General features: G+C 52.2%; 1 protein-coding gene across 5 annotated transcripts in view; it reads left to right on the top strand.

The window, feature by feature from the left end:
• Nucleotides 1-18,864, top strand: part of OGDH (oxoglutarate dehydrogenase) — a 105,882-nt gene extending 87,018 nt beyond the window's left edge. For 3 of the 5 annotated variants that reach the window (XM_034761593.1, XM_034761591.1, XM_034761592.1), the window contains 14 exons: nt 1,349-1,477; nt 3,232-3,411; nt 4,057-4,209; nt 5,773-5,875; nt 6,220-6,348; nt 8,014-8,164; nt 8,523-8,650; nt 8,773-8,951; nt 9,548-9,619; nt 10,828-10,950; nt 12,479-12,551; nt 13,752-13,915; nt 14,571-14,725; nt 16,011-16,131. In XM_034761593.1, coding sequence (XP_034617484.1) covers nt 1,349-1,477; nt 3,232-3,411; nt 4,057-4,209; nt 5,773-5,875; nt 6,220-6,348; nt 8,014-8,164; nt 8,523-8,650; nt 8,773-8,951; nt 9,548-9,619; nt 10,828-10,950; nt 12,479-12,551; nt 13,752-13,915; nt 14,571-14,725; nt 16,011-16,131 — 1,860 coding nt within the window. Of the gene's footprint in view, nt 1-1,348; nt 1,478-3,231; nt 3,412-4,056; nt 4,210-5,772; nt 5,876-6,219; nt 6,349-8,013; nt 8,165-8,522; nt 8,651-8,772; nt 8,952-9,547; nt 9,620-10,827; nt 10,951-12,478; nt 12,552-13,751; nt 13,916-14,570; nt 14,726-16,010 lie in introns of all 5 variants that reach the window. The other 2 variants (XM_034761590.1, XM_034761594.1) reach the window with 2 other exon arrangements.

Raw genomic sequence — 18,864 nt, 5'->3', positions numbered from 1 at the left:
CTTTCACAGCAGATTTGACAAAATGCAAAGAAGGTACCAATGTGAGATTTCTAAAAATAGCTACAGCTCTCTGCCCAAGGTTTAAGAATCTGAAGTGCCTTCCAAAATCTGAGAGGGACGAGGTGTGGGGCATGCTTTGAGAAGACTTAAAAGAGCAACACTCCGATGCAAAAACTACAGAACCCAAACCACCACAAAAGAAAATCAACCTTCTGCTGATGGCATCCGTCTCAGATAATGAAAATGAACATGCATCGGTCCACTCTGCTTTGGATCGTTATCAAGCAGAACCCATCATCAGCATGGACGTATATCGTCTGGAATGGTGGTTGAAACATGAAGGGACATATGAATCTTTAGCGCATCTGGCACGTAAATATCTTGCGGCGCCAGCTACAAGAGTGCCATGAGAATGCCTGTTCTCACTTTCAGATGACATTGTAAACAAGAAGCAGGCAGCATTATCTCCTGCAAATTGTAACCAAACTTGTTTGTCTGAGCGATTGGCTCAAGTAGGACTGAGTGGACGTGCAGGCTCTAAAATTTTACATTGTTTTATTTTTGAATGCTGTTTTTTTTTTTTTTTTTTTACATAATTCTACAATTTGTAAGTTCAACTTTCATGATAGAGATTGCACTACAGTACTTGTATTAAGTGAATTGAAAAATACTATTTCTTTTTGTTTTTTACAGTACAAATACTTGTAATCAAAAATATAGTGAGCACTGTACACTTTGTATTCTGTGTTGTAATTGAAATCAATATATTTGAAAATGTAGAAAACATCCAAAAATATTTAAATAAATGGTATTCTATTATTGTTTAACAGCGCGATTAATCGCAGTTAATTTTTTAATCGTGCAGTTCATTGCGATTAATTTTTTTGATCGATTAACAGCCCTAGTTTTAACGTAGTCGTCTAGAATTTCGGGAGGGGAGGGCTCTGAATCCACTCAGTATCTTCCTGAGTCATTGCACCAGAGACACTAGCCATAGTCTGTTCAGATCCAGCCTCACTTGGAGGAGCTTTGTTGAAACATCAAACTGGAACCTCACTCCCAAGTGCAGTCACCTGGGGGCTAAAGCGTCAGATCTTCCTTGCCATGGAGGTTACGGACAGACAATGGAAAGGATGAGGCAAAGGAGCTGCCACCAGAGAGATGGGGAGATGGAGAAGAGTTTTCCATGCCCAGTCAGAGCCTGCTTGTAGCTGCTCCCCCACCCTAGCCAATAGCCCCTCCTTCCCCAGTACTGCTGGGCCTCCTCTGTGTGCACGTCTGGGCACCTTTAATGCTGAAAAGAAGCCAACAAGCCACCAGCCTTCAGTTTGGTCCTTTGTCCCCACAGGTGATGTCCATTCTCTTGCACGGAGATGCAGCTTTTGCCGGGCAGGGTATAGTGTATGAGACGTTCCATTTGAGCGATTTGCCATCCTACACCACGCATGGGACAGTTCACGTGGTTGTGAACAACCAGGTAAAAACTGGGCCCCTTGGCTGCAAGACTGGGTCCTTCAGCTCCACCGATGCCAGAATCTTTGAGACCATGCACTTTAAATGCCCAGGGCAGGGAGAGTGGTTTGTCAGTCTCTGACGTATCATGCTGGTGCGCTAGCAATGGTAAGCATGTGTCAAGGATGTGTTTTATCCTAGGGATGGGGCCCTGCATCAGGGTCTTCTCCCACTAAAATGCTGCTGTGTTGTACCTGTGAAACTCCAGTTATGGTTCACTGCTGGAATTGGGGCTTCTGGGGACGCGTATAGGCAGATCCATGAGTAGGAGAGCTCCTATGAGACAAGGCTAAGGAACAAGAAGAACTGATGGTAACTTGCTCTGGGCTAGAACAGTGAAGTCCCTAGTGTCTGGGGCCTGATCTACACTACAGACTTAGGTTGACATAAGACAGGTTACTTCAGCCTAATTATGTCAGTGTACACACTACAGCCTTGCTCCCACTGATGTAAGTGCCGTCTCCACAAGAGGTGTAGGGCTTATGTTGGTGTAGTTAAGGTGACACAGTGTCACTGCGGGTTACTTACCTGGGCTGTTGGCTGTCGTTCTTATCAAGTTCATGGCTCCATGCTGGCATCCTGAAATTGACAAGAAAGCCGGGCTGTCGACCCCGGGATGTGGAGGGGGCTCCAGCTAAAGCCCAACTGCTCCCTGGGTCCCGTCTCCCCACTCCCAGCCTGCCAGTTACATGGGCTCCCCTCTCCCAGCCCAGCTGCTCCCCCGGTCCTGGCTCCCAGCCCAGCTGCCTCCCACTGCCCAGGGGCTCCTGAGCAGGGAGCTGCATGCAGAGCTGACAGCTCATGCTCTCAGCCCCCTCACACTGTCCCTCTTAAGTTGGTGGAAGTGTTCCTGATGATGACACGCATCACCGACAGGAGGAGGGCAGTGTGGACATGAACCACCGCAGTGGTGGCTGTAAGTCAACCTAACATAGGTTGACTTAAGTTTGTAGTGTAGACCTGCCCTAAATTGTCTTTTCGATCTCCTGTTCTGTTTTGAGCTCCGGTGACAGTGGCTTGATTGATATCCCGTTCCCTGATGCTGGGCAGCCTGGTTCTGAGCAGAGCCCGGTGGGAGAAGGAGGGGGACTGTTTAAGTTTTTATATGGTCTCTCTGAAAGAGTCTTTACCCAGTCTTACCTCTCACAAGCACCGCCCTTTATGTGGACTCCATTAATGTTCTGCCCTGGTGACTGACCTCCCTCTGCTGAACAGAGCATAACAAAGTCAGAACAGAGCTAACTTAAAACTGACCTGGATAGTTTCTCTAGCTAGACCAACATAACAACTAGGGCTCCCTTTACTGGCCTGGGAAGCCTTCTCCAGGAAAGGTAATAGTTGTTCTGTAATACTTCCCTCTGGTTGGAGCTCTATTATCCAGCAGGTGGGGTAAATGGTTGTAAAAATCTCTTATCAATCATGATAGCTCCTTGGTCTAACCTGACATGGAGGCAGTGTGGTCTTGTAGTTAGAGCAGGGACTGGTAGGTAGTTGGAAGCTTGCAAACTTACTCCCAGCTCTGCCAACAGCTCGCTTAAAATCTGTCTGTTTTCCCTCTGCAAAGTAGAGGGAACTCTCCCTCCTCCCATTCTATATGAAGCATTTTGAGATGCTCAGATGATGAGCACTATCTGATTGCCAAGCCTAACTATTTTCTAGACCTTTTTGTGTTCGCCTTCTGCTATTTTCCATGATGGCCCCAAATTACTCTGTTTCCAGATTGGATTCACTACAGACCCTCGTATGGCCCGTTCCTCTCCGTACCCAACCGACGTTGCCCGGGTGGTGAATGCACCTATTTTCCATGTCAATGCGGATGACCCAGAGGCAGTGGTGTATGTGTGCAATGTAGCAGCAGAATGGAGAAGCACTTTCCACAAAGACGTGGTGGTTGACTTGGTAGGTGATTGGGAACCAGTTGAGGCTTTGCTAAAATCCTGGCTTTGTTTAGTGAACTTTTGGGGAAATGACAAAATGCTCTTCAGATGAACTATTGGAGGCATCTTGGACTGTGTTTGTACAGCACCTAGCACAATGGGGCCCTGGGCCATGACTGGGGCTCAGAGGTGCTACTATAATCCAAATAATAAATAATGACCCTCTTGTGCTTCTTTGCACCTTAACCCTTTGTTCTTTGGGTCTGGTAGTTGTGGGGAGGGCATCTAAAGAAATATTTAAGCGAAAACAAGGCACTGAAAATGTGGCTGTGTTGTACTTGAAGAAAAGGAGATGCTAGTTTTCCTGTAACTGCTCAAATAGCTGCAGTTTTTCTTTTAAACTGGGATGAAACCATTCCACTAAGTCATTAGCTACTCTAGTTTTACACCAGTGTCGCTCCATTGACTTCAGTGGAACTTACTCCTGATTTACACTAGTCTAAATGAGATCAGAATCAGGCCCTCTGCCTTCAGGCTGTACATGATTTCCTTCATCATGGGTACATCCCACATACAGAGCAATGTAAATGCCACTGCTTTTTTGGCTTCTGACATAGGGATTGAAGATTGGCTATTTTTTATGGCTTTCTTTCCTTGAATGCACTAGGTGTGTTACAGGCGGAATGGTCATAACGAGATGGACGAACCCATGTTCACCCAGCCATTGATGTATAATCAGATCCGGAAGCAGAAACCTGTGCTGCAAAAATACGCCGAGATGTTAATTTCAGAGGGGGTGGTAAATCAGCCAGAGTATGAGGTATTGTCACCCAGTGCTCTAAAAGAAAGGTGCAGTCAGTGATCAGACATAACCCCTTAAATCTAGTTGGCAAATAAGAATGTTGAATGAGGGAAAATGCAAATTAATATAATGCAAGAAATACATGAAGGTTACCAGTGTTGCCATAGTTGCATAGCATGACTGCGCCCCTCCCCGCTGACTCAGCAGTGTAGTGTAGCATTGCTTTGCTCTAAGGGGTCTGGGTAGGGGAGGACTAAAGGGGTGCCTGAAGATCTGCTGATGTGTTTGAAAGGTAGGACTCAGAGTTAGACATCCAAGGGACCTCAACACTTGTTGCTAGCATTCCTAGCAAGGTTCTCCTGACTAAAGAAGCTAAAGCTGTTTCTGAGAGCAGCACAAGCCCATCCATGCTGCTGGTTAGAACCTGGCTCTTGGGCAAAAAATCCCTCTCTGCACTGGTCCTGCAAACACACAGACTCCATTTAAACCCAGTTGTAGCTGGTACAGTTATAGTCCCAGTGTGAATAAGGTCTGTGGTCCAATCTACGCTTTACATGCTACCATTTTGGTTACCAACTTACAATACAGTAATTGTGCCAGCATCGTTCCCCCTTCAGTGTGTTTGGAGCACAGCAGTAATTAACTGTGTTTAAGCCATGCTGCAGTCTTGGGGTGAAACCCTGGCCTCACTGAAGTCCATGGCAAAACTCCCTTTGATTTTAATGGAGCCAGGGTTTCACCCTTGGATTTTAGCAGGGCTATAGACATAGTTCAGGACCCAGGGGACTCCTGGCTTAGCCTTGCCTGCACTATAAGATCAGACAGTATTGTACCAGTGCCCCTTACATAGTTGCTGGCACTGTGTCAATGGGACCTAAATTAAAAGTGCTTTATTCTGCCTCTTGAGCATTCAGACCCATTCGCTGGCTGTGGCATTTCCTAATGTCAGGGGTATTTGGGATGCCTCACTGGAACTGGTTTTTGTATCTTATGTAGCTTTGGCATCAGCGAAGGACATAAGCTCTTAACTGGCGCACAGCCAGCAGTAGGCAGTGCCCTGGCAGTGCTGACCTCTCGTTCCTAATGTTCTATGGTCAGGCACAAGCATGGCAGCGTGCAGCAGCCGTGAATGTGGTGTGAGGCTCATTTGTGGTCCAGGTCCTAACCAATGAGTACATAACATAAGAGCAGCCGTATTGGGTCAGACCAGAGGTCCATCTAGCCCAGTATCCTGTCTACCGACAGTGGCCAGTGCCAGGTGCCCCAGAGGGAGTGAACCTAACAGGTAATAATCAAGTGATCTCTCTCCTGCCGTCCATCTCCACCCCTCTGACAAACCGAGGCTAGGGACACCATTCCTTACCCATCCTGGCTAATAGACATTAATGGACTTAACCTCCATGAATTTAAAGTAGAGTTGAAAGTGTCTGAAGAGGAGTTGGATGTGACAGTGCCCCTCTGGGATCCACGTAGACTTGTGCTGAAATGGAGAGGGAGCAGCAACAAGAGACACGGCCTTTAACCCCAGCGCTCTTACTTTGGCTACTTCTCAGTAACAATATTCTGCCCTATTGCTCTCAGGAAGAAATTTCCAAGTATGATAGGATCTGTGAAGAGGCCCATGCCAGATCCAAGGATGAAAAAATCCTACACATCAAGCACTGGCTGGATTCCCCTTGGCCTGGTAAGTAACTAGCAGTTTCCCTGACAAATGGCCACAATTCAGGAACCACTTCTGCCTCCAGTGGATTAGACCTTCGACTTCTGGTGCAGATAGGAGCTGTGTGTCTCCAAGGATGTGTAATGAAGAGAGTGGGAAATACACCATTCCAGCCTGGTGAAGAAAATGCACCCATCGGGAAAGCATGGGGGACTGACAGAGGTGGAGCAGCTCTGGATTTGCTCTGCATCCCAAATCCTCTTCCACATCAGAGAGTACAGAAGGGCCTGTAACAGTCATCAAATGCTCTTACTACAGAGCCAGCCTGGCCTTCACCAGGTCACAGATGATCTCTCCTTCTTTCCCAGGTTTCTTCACTCTCGAGGGCCAGCCTCGGAGCATGACCTGTCCCTCTACTGGTCTGAATGAAGAAGACTTGGCCCATATAGGCAAGGTGGCCAGCTCAGTGCCTGTTGAGAATTTCACAATTCATGGAGGTACAAATGTGCTGGAGTAGATGCCCCTGGCACCCTAGTCTCTAGGGGTTTATTCTTTGTAGAGCTGGATGCTTTACGGGGTAGAGGATATGGTTAATGCCGTGAGTGAGAGTTGTTCCACCACGATCTACAGGGAGTCATGGTCTCTGGTGCTGTAGACTGAGGCCATAGGCCAGCCTGGGGAGTGGGAGGGAGAAGATCTGCTAGAATGGTTAACTATTGGAACGAGCTACTAAAGGAAATGGTGGGTTCTCCCTCTCTTGGTGTCTTCAGACCGACTGGCTGCCTTTCTGGAGATGCTTTAGTCATACACAAGTTGTTGGGCCAGTGAAGGGGTAACTGGATGAAATTCCATGGCCTGTGTGCTGTATAGCAGTGGTTCTCAAACTAGAGCTGCCGCTTGTTCAGGGAAAGCCCCTGGCAGGCCGGGCCGGTTTGTTTACCTGCCGCGTCAGCGGGTTCGGCCGATCGCGGCTCCCACTGTTGGCGGTTCACTGCTCCAGGCCAATGGGGGCTGCAGGAAGCGGCACGGGCCAAGGGACGTGCTGGCCACCCTTCCTGCAGCCCCCATTGGCCTGGAGTGGCGAACTGCGGCCAGTGGGAGCCATGATCGGCCAAACCTGCGGATGCAGCAGGTAAACAAACCGGCCCGGCCTGCCAGAGGCTTTCCCGGAACAAGCGGCGGCCCTAGTTTGAGAACCACTGCTGTACAGGACTAGGTAATCTAATGTCCCTTCTGATCTTCAAATCTGAGTGAATGGGGACTTCCATGTGGTGGTTCAGGCCCAAAGTATGATGGTTGGGATGGGGATGAGTGCTAGTGAGACTTCTGAGGGTGCTTATCTGTCCCCCATCACTAGTATCTGAGATGCTTCCCATCTTCAATGTGTTTATCCTCTCATACCTCTGGGGGGCAAGCAGGGCTGATATCGCCATTGTTCAGAGGGGGAACTGAGGCCCAGAGAGGCTAAGGGACTAGCTCAGGTCACGCAGGCAGCCTGTGGCAGAGCAGGGACTTGAACCCAGTGTCCCATCCTTCCTCTCAAAAAAAAAAAAAAAAAAAAAAAAAAAAATTCCTTGTGGCAGTGCCCAAAGTCTCTCCAGCTGGTACTTACAGAGATAGCAAGATTCAAAGATTCAGTCTGGCAAAGTTCTTGACTTTTAGAGCTTCTTGTGAGTTCCACAGTCTGGTGACATGACTCCTCATCCCCAGGACCTTCTGGCCGTGGGCCTGGCAATGCCCATGCTTTTGACCCAGCTCTCAGAAACTGTTCTCTCCACTACCACTTGGACTCCTCTGAGGTTAGAGTTCAGGTCTCCTCTCCTGGGCAGTGATGTCTGGCAGTGAGTGCTCCTAATGCAGGTGAAGTTGGCTCAGTGAAAAGCACATTAGTTAAAGAAAACAGAGAATGGCCAGCAACTCCAGTTGTTTTTCAGAGCTGGTCTCCTCTGCTCCTTACCTGTATGTGCTTTGCCCTGTGCTAGGCTGGAACAGTCCACTTCCCCTTTGTCCCTTTATGTCCAGAGCATGTGCGTGTCAGGGAATCCAGACTGCCGATAGATGGGTTGATAGCGTGAGCCGTCTTGACCCAGCCTACGGCTGCTTGCATAGTACGTCACTGCAGTTCTCCCCAGCGGGCTGCAAACTGTGTTTTTTCTCTGCAGGTTTGAGCCGGATTCTGAAAACCCGTGGGACGTTGGTTAAGAACAGGACAGTCGACTGGGCCTTGGCAGAGTATATGGCGTTTGGCTCCCTCCTCAAAGAGGGAATCCACATCCGACTGAGCGGCCAGGATGTCGAGAGGGGGACATTCAGGTAAAGCCGGCAGTTTCCCCCCGTAAAAGGTGATTCCAGCCCTCCTCAAGAGGCTGCTGAGTGGGGAGTAGAAGAGGCCAGCCTTGGATTGCCTGCTGTGCTGGAGCTCTGCTGAAAGGCAAGGGGGGAGCCCAAATTGGGGGTGGAGGGGTCTCTTTCACAGCACTTAATGGTGTTAGTATGGGCAGCTCCTAGATATGATCGTAACCTGGCTTCATTGCATTCTGCAGTTGCAAGCCAAGCCTGTCAACAGAGCAGCGTGAGCCAGGTGGCCACTTGCATGCAGGCACTTGCTCTGACCCACTGGCTAGGGTAACACTTGAGTAATATTACTGCTGGCCGTTGTTTCCTCCCACAGCCATCGTCACCATGTACTGCATGACCAGAACGTAGACAAGAGGACCTGTATCCCCATGAATCACCTCTGGCCAAACCAGGCTCCTTATACTGTCTGCAACAGCTCCCTGTCAGAGTACGGAGTCCTAGGTTAGTGTCACTGGGGAGTCTCCGCCTGGCTCGCGATGGCCACAGGGCTAGTTAGTGCTCGGTTGTCTGTGCCAGGTGCTGGTGGATATGGCTTCTTCACTCTTCCTCTCTCTTCTCTGCAGGTTTCGAGCTGGGCTTTGCTATGGCCAGTCCCAATGCCTTAGTCCTCTGGGAGGCCCAGTTCGGTGACTTCCACAACACTGCTCAGTGCATCATTGACCAGTTCATCTGCCCTGGCCAGGCCAAGTGGGTGAGACAGAATGGCATCGTGCTGCTGCTGCCCCATGGCATGGAGGGCATGGTAAGGATGCACTCGCTTTCCATCTTTCTGGGCAGCACTGACAGCTCAATGCCACGGTTCCCGTAGCACCCCAGGACACTTCCCCTGCACAGACCAGGTCTCTATGCGACCAGTCACCTGGGAGCATTGGGGTAGTCCTGCAATTCGGAGATCACCCACCTCTTTGCCTGTGTCACCTGGCTTGCACCAGCCTATGTCATTGCTTCCCATACAGCTGTGTGTTAACAGCCTGCAGAGGGGCCTGGACTCCATGTGGTTGGGAGCAGTGCCAGCCCCTCTACAGGTTAGAGTGTACGGCTGAATGGAAGAGGATTGGGAGCAATAGGGCTTGGCACAGGGGCTTGTTGGGGCCAGGGGAGTGGAGCCTAAAGTTCAGTACTAAGGGACGGCTGCAGCTGTTGGACCTACTTCTTAGTAAAAACAAAACTTTTAAACCAGAGTGAAATCCTGTTGGGCAGCACATACCAAGGTCCTCCTCAAACAGTGACTAGCATCAGCTGGCTCTGTGGCCAGCTGCTCTGCGAGGCATGAAGAGCTCTCCTACAGAAGGAAACTCATGTGAGGTTCGCTTCACCTCTTGTTGATTGTGCCCACAGGGTCCTGAGCACTCGTCAGCCAGACCAGAGCGATTCTTGCAGATGTGCAATGACGATCCAGATGTCTTCCCCGTAAGTGTCTGGCTGTGCTAAACTCACTCTCTTCCCCTTTGGGGCCTTTCCCATCTCTCCCCTCCTGCATCTTGGAGCACTTGCTCTGTCCCTGACTCTGATCACTACACAGCAAAGGCTTCCAGAAACAGCTTTGGGGGATTTTGCGGATGGGATGGTAACACATGGAACAGTTTTACAGGGCACCTGGATTCTGGGCAGCAGGCCAGGGGGAGCAGGATATAGGAAGCAGTGCTGTGCTGGTGACTCACGTTTGGTGACTCCTGGGCTTCCTCTGCCCCCAGAGTCCGGAAGACTTAGGTTGGGTTATCGAAGGGGACTCGGAAATGTCCGTTGCTGTGTTAGCACAGAAGGAGCAGAGCTCTGGTTAGTGCGCTAATGTGGGGCAGTAAAGGCTGGCTGTAAACCAAGCAAGGCCAGTGCATGGAACTCTGTTTCCATGGCTTCTGCTCTTTCCTCCTTGGCTTTCCCCAAAAGCTGTCATCAGAGTCACACCCATCGCTCTCAGGCCCATTTGCTCATTTTTTATTAGGGAGCGATTTCCCGGTTCCATAGCCGGGGGTTTATCGGAGTATTTCGAAGTGCGCTCCAAAGCCCTGTGCAAACATGGCAGCTCTCCTGCTCTCAGCCTGTACTGTCTACATAGCTGGCCCATGCACTTAGGGAGGCAGTCCCTTTTTGGGTTAGGGACACGGAGGCACTAAGAGGCCAGGGTAGGCTGAAAACCACCTGAGAGGATAATGTAAAAGGGAAAGCAGAAAGTTACACTGGCCCAGAATTTGCTGTGTTCATTCCTGAGCAGTGTCCTAAAAGCTCTGCTAGGCAGCGAAAGCAATGGACAGTATAGAGCCGGGACTCCAGTGGCTTTGAGATACCTGCTGCTAAAATCCTACCTCAGTTGAAATGGAAAAACTAAAGTGAAGCACTTAACTAAACTTGACTTTTAAGAGCCAAGTTCTCCCAATTTGCCTGGACTTGAAACACTCTAGGTTGAGCTTGCAGGTTAGGGCCGCTGCATTCAGCTAACCACTGGTCCTGGGCTAGTGATGAGCAAGAGAAACTCCTGGCCCTCATATTGGGGTACTCCAGTTGACTCACATAGCCTCTCTCTGCTCATACTGGAGCTGCCAGCAGATGTAAATGCAGGATGTTAATGTGGGACATTCATGATTTTGTCTAAACCGTTTCTACTTCTCATGTGCTTGTAGAAACTTGATGACTTTGACGTTCGCCAGCTGTACGACTGCAACTGGATTGTTGTAAACTGCTCCACTCCAGCGAACTTCTTCCACGTCCTGCGGAGGCAGATACACCTCCCGTTCCGGAAACCGGTCAGTGAGCTCTAGACACTGCCCTGGTAGGGACCTGGCCACACATCATTGTCTTGTAGCTCAAGTGCTAGGTTAAAGCCAATGCTTGGCGGGTGGGGCATGGGTGCTGGTGCCGGGAGGGCTTAGGACCTGGATTTGAAGCTAACTTCTCAAGTGCTCCAGTAGGGCTAGTCAAATTTTCCACCAAAACTGTTGAAAGTTGAGATTTTGACCAAACAAAATTTTTTGCAAAATGTGTTTGCTTTCCATGCAAAAGAACAAAATTTTTGTCCAAAAATAAAACAAAAAAAACCTGAACACCCTAAAACTAAAATACTTCAATTCTGGAATGCTGCTGAGGTGCCTCGTGGGACTTGTTATTCAGGTGCTTCATGTTCTATGAGCTAGGTTCCCCAGCCAGACTACATCTCCCATAATGCACTACAGCCTCGTGACTGCCATAGAGTATAGCTTCCTCTTACCAAGAGCGGTGACTGTCATGCATCATGGGAGATGTAGTCCAATCCGGGAGCCCAGCCTATAGAGAACTACTACTCCCACGGTGGCATTTCAGGATTGAAATAATTTGCCAAAAACTCCCAGTTGTCTGACCAGCTCTGTGCTCTACCCTTTACCTGGTTAATGGATAGGTACTAACAACCCTTGGTAAAGGTCTATTACCTGATAAGAGACACCAATATTAAGTATCAGAGGGGTAGCCGTGTTAATCTGGAGCTGTAAAAAGTGAGACTCCTGTGGCACGTTATAGACTAACAGACTGATTGGAGCATAAGCTTTTGTGGGTGAATACCCACTTCCTCAGACACATGTACATGCATCTGAGAAAGTGGGTATTCACCCACAAAAGCTTATGCTCCAATACGTCTGTTAGTCTATAAGGTGCCATAGGACTCTTCGTTGCTTTTTACCAGTATGGGGGTAAAGTCCTGTTAAAGGCTGGGCAGTCTGTGCTTGCTGATCTGTGCTGTGGTCACTGTTACAGGTGAGCTGTACGTTACCAAGCACACTGGGGCCCTGTGACTGGCACTTATTAAATAACCATGTCTGCCAAGGTTCAGCTGAGCTCTGCCCAGACTAGAAACGCCTGTCCTTCTATCTGGGCAGCGGCATTTGTGAGCCGCCTGCGCGTTATTCCATAACAAAAGGGCTAGAGGAGAAAGTAACGCTGACTGCTGTGCAAAGAAAGCGACCCGCAACCAGACCTGCCGACAGCGCCAGAGTTCTGCACGCCACTTCACATTGCCCTGCCCCAGAGCAACCTTTGGCTTCAGTCTTTCTCTCTGGCGGCATGGGAGAATTGAGACATTCGTGTGATTCCTGCCTGGGTTAAATGTACAGTTCATCAATGGCACTTGAATTAGGGGGCTGGGCAGGGGCCAGGCTGGAACTAGCTGACCAAAGACAGTGGGGTGTGGAGGGAGGGTCTGTGCTCTGGCTCTCGTAGTGATGATCCAGTCCGCAATGTGCAGCTTGTGTGCCAGAAAGGCTATTTCCAGCCCCATCTGATTGCCTTGCCTTGATCTTCCAGCTGATCATCTTCACTCCAAAGTCGCTGCTGCGCCACCCCGAAGCCCGCTCCAGCTTTGATGATATGTTGCCAGGTATGAAGGGTGTTGCCAGTGTCCAAGGGTGCAAGTGAACCGGAGAGATGCAGAGCAGGGTTCAGACCACAAGAGGGCAGTGTCTGTCTTCTCTTTCATAAATCATAGAATATCAGGGTTGGAAGGGACCTCAGGAGGTCATCTAGTCCAATCCCTTGTTCAAAGCAGGACCAATCCCAACTAAATCATCCCAGCCAGGGCTTTGTCAAGCCTGACCTTAAAAATCTCTAAGGAAGGAGATTCCACCACCTCCCTAGGGAACCCATTCCAGTGTTTCACCACCATCCTAGCGAAATAGTGTTTCCTAATATCCAACCTAAATCTCCCCCACTGCAACTTGAGACCATTACTCCTTGTTCTGTTATCTGCTACCACTGAGAACAGTCTAGATCCATCCTCTTTGGAACTCCCTTTCAGGTAGTTGAAAGCAGCTATCAAATCCCCCCCCTCATTCTTCTCTTCTGCAGACTAAACAATCCCAGTTCTCTCAGCCTCTCCTCATAAGTCATGTGCTCCAGCCCCCTAATCATTTTTGTTGCCTTCCGCTGGACTCTTTCCAATTTTTCCACATCCTTCTTGTAGTGTGGGGCCCAAAACTGGACACAGTACTGCAAATGAGGCCTCACCAATGCCGAATAGAGGGGAATGATCACATCTCTCAATCTGCTGGCAATGCCCCTACTTATACAGCCCAAAATGCTGTTAGCCTTCTTGGCAACAAGAGCACACTGTTGACTCATATCCGGCTTCTTGTCCACTGTAACCCCTAGGTCCTTTTCTGCAGAACTGCTGCCTAGCCACTCGGTCCCTAGCCTGTAGCAGTGCATGGGAGTCTTCCGTCCTAAGTCCAGGACTCTGCACTTGTCCTTGTCTTTACAGGACCCCGCCCTGTTCCCAGGTCTCTCTGGATTCTGGCTCCTGTCCACATGTATGACAGTCCAGAACTGCACCAGGATGGTGTGTGCTTCAGACTGTTTCCCCCGTCTCTCTCCCTGCACAGCCCCAGCTCAGTGGGGCCCTGATCTCTGTGGGGTCTCTAGGCCTTAATCATCTTTGAGCTAGCCCAGTCCTTCTGCAGGCATAGCCAATTCCACAGGGTCCAGGCCTGTAGCTGGCCCCCATTAGCATTCTCCCTCCCACCATGTGTGGCCCCTGGGATGTTGAGGCATGTCCCCCACGGTTGTCTGTGCTCTGCTACAGGCACTAACTTCCTGCGCGTAATCCCTGAGAGTGGCCCTGCAGCCCAGAACCCTGACAACGTCAAGAGGGTGCTCTTCTGCACCGGCAAAGTGTATTACGAGCTCACCCGAGAGCGCAAGACCCGGGACATGGAGCCAGACGTGGCCATCACCAGGGTGGAGCAGGTGAGCGTGTCTGTACCCCAGGGGGCTCCACGTAGGCCAGGGGCCAATAGTCAGGCCCATTGCTGGCTTGCTCAACGTCCCTGGGAGCCATGAGGAGTTTAATCCACAACATGTCCGCTGTGGCTCAGACACAAAGCGCTCTGTCCCACGTCCCACTCCCACTGCTTAACGTCCCAGCCCAGCCTCTGGGCGGAGAGCAGGCAGAAATACGCCATCACCACACCTGAGAAGGGATGGACGGAGGGCCCAGCTCGATCCTGTGTCTTCAGTCTGAGTCCAGGAGACACTGCGCAGCACCCCTGGGTGGGCAGCGAGGGCAGAGCTGGGGTATCTGGGCAGGTTTGCAGGGAAGAGCCCGTTGGTGGCGGGAGGGAGTGGTGCTGGCCAGCCCAGCGGGCATCCCACCATACAATCTCCTGGGCCTGGAAGGGTCGTTCAGGCTCACGCTAGGCGACCCCAGATCCTCTAAGTGTGTAATGTCAGAGCCATGTGGGGTCGGGAGATGCTACTGAGGCAGCACAGGCTGAACAGTGAGCATGGAGGCTGCATGGTCCACTGCACAGCCCACCTGTAGCTGCCTGCGCCCCGCCTCCGCTCCTGGCTCCCCCAGGCTTGTGTGCCCCAGTGGAACTGAGCCCTTCCCGTTCCCCTGCAGCTGTCCCCGTTCCCCTTCGACCTCCTCCAGAGGGAAGCACTGAAGTACCCCAATGCCGAGCTGGTCTGGTGCCAGGAGGAGCACAAGAACCAGGGCTACTACGACTATGTGAAACCCCGGCTCCGCACGACCATCGACCGCGCCAAGCCCGTGTGGTAAGGGCCACCCCTCTGCACCGTGACGGGCTACTGCCGCGGGTGGCAGCCACACCTTGTCCTGCTCTCGGGACCTCCCCACAGATGGGCAGTTGGTGCCATGGGTGGTACATCTGAGGCCACCAGCTCCCCAGTGGATTTCAGTATCATGTGGGAGCGGGGATGGAGATCTCTCAGTGGCACTGGGGGTAGGTAATGTGGGCTGGGGAGGGGGGTCTCTTGGGTGGGTGTGACAGAGTCACAGGCCCGATGCTCTGGAACTGCTCTGTATGAAGCCAGCCAGGACTCTGGGGTGGCGTGACTCCCCTCAGGACATGCTGTCCAGGGCAAAAAGCCTCCTTGGCTACGGCCTCCCTGGGACTGACCTCGGAGCTTTCAGCATCCCTGTTCATATCATACACTTCCCTTTGACAGGTCCACTTGGACGGGACCTCTGGGGAAGCCAGAGGGCCCTACACCCCCACTCTGCAGTCAGCTGTGATTCTCAGCCAGCGTGTAACACAGGTTTATTAGTCAGCAGGAACACCGTGTAGAACAGAGCTTGTTAGCACAGAAATCAGTGACTTTCAGCCAATTCCATCTTGGGGTGGGGGGACCCCAGGCCAGACACCCTAGACTCCCCCCTCAGGGTCCCAAACAGGAGCTGGCCCAGCTTCCAGTGACCCGACCTCTGACACCCCTTCCCCCTCCTCCTGGTCTTTGTCCCCCTTCCGCGACAACGTGTCACCTGGGTCTCAGGTTATGAAAGGCATCGGCCATCACTTGTGTGCCGGCAGCTGGAGCCTCCTCACCTGCCCCCAAGGGTCCCAGCAAAAGTCACACACCCCTATTCCCACCATCTAGGCATTGGTGCAATTCACACGGAAACTGAGGCGCACACAGCATTCATGCAAAACAGTAAGACTCACGTAGGCTCACATACAACATAATAAGGTCACAGTGGGCATGGTGATCTCATTGCTCTCTCCACAAGATGGTAACTGGGTGAGGGACAAGAGCTTGATACAGGGTCTGTGTTGTGGCTAACAGCCAAGTGGGGGACGCTGTAGGCAGCAGGGGCTGGTCCCTGGTTGGTGAGCGTTGGGCTTTGGGGTCTGCACATGATACAGCATTTCTTTCTAGGCTAGGTGACTAGATCTTGGCAGCCTCTGGCCCTCTCTTCCATCCAGCTTTCCTGTTGCTAGACCAGGCCTGTATGTAGCCATCCCAGACCTGAGTCCAGTGTAACGTCCCGTCCCTGTGCTGGCCCTCATCTGAGCTGCTGCTTCTCCCTCCCTTGCCATAGGTACGCCGGCCGCGACCCAGCTGCTGCACCAGCCACTGGCAACAAGAAGACCCACCTGACTGAGCTCCAGCGCTTGCTGGACACCGCCTTCAACCTGGACGCCTACAAGGCCTTCTCCTAGACCCCACGCAGCTGCTGCAGCATGCTGTCTGTCTCTTGCTCACCTCCTGTCTCCGTACTTAACTACAGACCTTGTAAACTAAATGCCCACGCCTGAAATCCTTGTTCGTCACTCTGGCTTGTTGCCTTTCACTGAAATACCTCTGCAGGGTGCTTGGGTTTTAACTCCCCCTTGCCCTGTCCTTGAGGGGCTGCAGTCTCTGTGCCCTCCTGAGTGGCCAACTCCATCCCAACACTACCCCAAAAGCCCCAAGCGCCAGCCAGCTCAGGAGGTCCGGCAATCAGCCTCTGCTAGCTTCTGTCCTTAGCCCACCCCCTCCCTGCGGGGTTGCCATGCTGCCTTGTATCTGGCTCAGGGGAGCAGCTGGGGTTGGCAGAGCCAGGAGGAGGGACATTGCAAGCACACCTCTCCCTCGCAGAGAAAAGCTGCCAGCAGCAGGGGATGCAGTTAGGTTCTCCATAAGAAGGAGACAGTTCCTTTTTCCTTCTGCCTGTGGCGGTTCTTTCCCAAAGATCAGAGCCTCTTTGGCTAACGTCCTCAATCGCTACTGACCGGCTGGGTCGTAGCCTCGGGCCACTGGCACTGTAGCCCGCTCAGGTGGATTAAGATTCAGTGGAGCCCTAGGCACAAAGAACATTTGGATCCCTCACGCTTTTCCCCTGGCCTGGCCCGAAGCCAGAGCTGTTCCACGGTAAGAACTGCCCAGGGAGTCTTGTCTGCTGTGGGGAGCCCTGGACCCTCCCCCTGCCCTGGGCAGCACGCCCAGGGGGACAGGCCAGGAGTTGCTTTTGGGGCTGCTAGGGTAGGTGGAGGGGCTGGGGCTCCCCAAGAGTTGCCCAGGGAGCCTGGGCTGCTGTACCACAGCCTATGCTGAGCATACGTCCTGTTTTGGCCAGGACCGTCCCCTTTTTAAGCCCTGAACCAGACATCCTGACAAATGCCCAGTTTTGTCAAAAAGGGCCTCGGGGGAGAGGGGTGAGTGGCAAGGTTTTGGTGGGGACCTCGGCCATGATTTCGTGGGCCTGTGTGTTAATCTGCCACGGAGCCTGTTCCCAGCTGTGTAACCCCAGATCCCTGCCACCTTGCTAACAAACCCCAGAGCATGGTACGTACATCCCTCATGCCCCTCCTGCATGTCCACCCCGCAGCTGCTGTCAAAGGAACCCAGTGTTGGATTTTCAAACTGGGCCTTGGCTGAATCACGGGCACTGGCTGCCTGGCTGAGCCCGCCAGGGCTGGCTCTAGTGCGGGGACAGGGAAACACTAGAGAGGGATGTTGGTGTGTGCTCTACTGTGCTCCGCTGAAGGGAACCCTGGGGCTCGTGGCACAGTGCCTCTGAAAAGGGCTGGTAGATTCCTCATGGCACTCCCTGCTAAGGCCCATCTCTCCCCAGAAGGAAGGGGCCACTTGACTTTAAACGGCTTCCCTACCACCAACCATTAATCTCCAGGGTTGCATGGAGTCGGGGGCTGTTTCTAAACACTGCAGCAGGGGGCTGTGGGAGCTGGAAGAGCCAGTGTCGGGCCAGCATGGACCTCTGCAGAGCTCTGCTTACAGCGTAGGAGAGTCCCTCGAATCTCTCCCTTCTGCCCTTGCCCTCCTCTCTCTGCACCCCTAATGGGCAGTCCTAGCTGCATGCCTGCTGCCCTCCAGGCCTCGCTGCTGGAGCCCCTCATCCCTAGTACAGGGAGCCCCTTAGCCTGACAGCCTCAGTCCCGGCTGGGGCAGCGCAAGCCCCTAGCCCAGGCCAAGTGCAGGGCTCTGCATCTCTTTGAACAGCCGGCATCTGCCAAACCTGTTTGGGTGGGGAACAGCCTGAGCCAAGGGCCCTTCCTCTACTGCCCAGCCCCAAGGGGCTCTAGGTCATTTCCATGAGATGCACCCTGCTCCCAACTGCTATGAGTGAGACACCAGCACCTCTCTGTCCTCTGTGTGAGCAGAGATGCTAGCCTGGTGCCTTCCTGAGCTCCCAGCACCTGCCCTCTCCAAGCCCCTCTCTGGGGACCCATTCACTCCCCTCCCAGCACTGCATGAGGCTTTCACTCAGCGCTCTGAGCCCCGCCTGAGGATGCGTCTGGCGTTTAGAAGGACAGTGCTCTTGAGACTCAGTCCCCTAGAAGCCCAGCCCTGGGGAACCATCGCTTCCTGGGCTGTCCAGCACCCAGGGCTGCCCCCTTGTCAGGTCTCTCCCCTGAGCTCTTCAGCCTGCTCTGTGCATGTGCTCACTTGTCCCTGTGTTGGAGAATTTCTCCCCCCCACCCCCAACTCTCCCCTGGATTGCTGCAGCTTTTCCCTCATTTCCACAGGAGCCCCACTGCTTTGCCTTTTGCCTCAGTTCCCCTCCCCCAGAGCACCGCATCACATTGTGTGTGCTTGCTGCAGGCCGCTAGGATCCTGGCTGCAGCTTGGGAATAAAAATTTCTAGCCAGGGGGCTCGGCCCAGCCTCTTCCCAACACCGTGTGGCCAGGGCCTGGGCTGCAGGCCCATCCTGGCTTCTCGCTCGTGGCACTGAAACATCCAACGTCTCTTAAGGGTGAAGGCTGCTCCTGGAGCTCTGATCTCGCTGGGCCAAAGCCAGGTGGAGTAGAGCAATGCAAGCCACGTTGCCCCTCGGCATTGCTTTGCCACCCCCTCACACTCTCAGACTGACTGACATTTTCATTTTAAAGAAAAAAACTAAGCCCTCAGCTTGTCCCTGGCTTCCCCAATAAAAGCTGAGGCTCCTCTCGTT

Source organism: Trachemys scripta, chromosome 2, assembly GCF_013100865.1.
Source record: "Trachemys scripta elegans isolate TJP31775 chromosome 2, CAS_Tse_1.0, whole genome shotgun sequence".
Lineage (NCBI taxonomy): Eukaryota > Metazoa > Chordata > Testudines > Emydidae > Trachemys > Trachemys scripta.
This window is presented reverse-complemented; position numbering and strand designations above follow the sequence as displayed.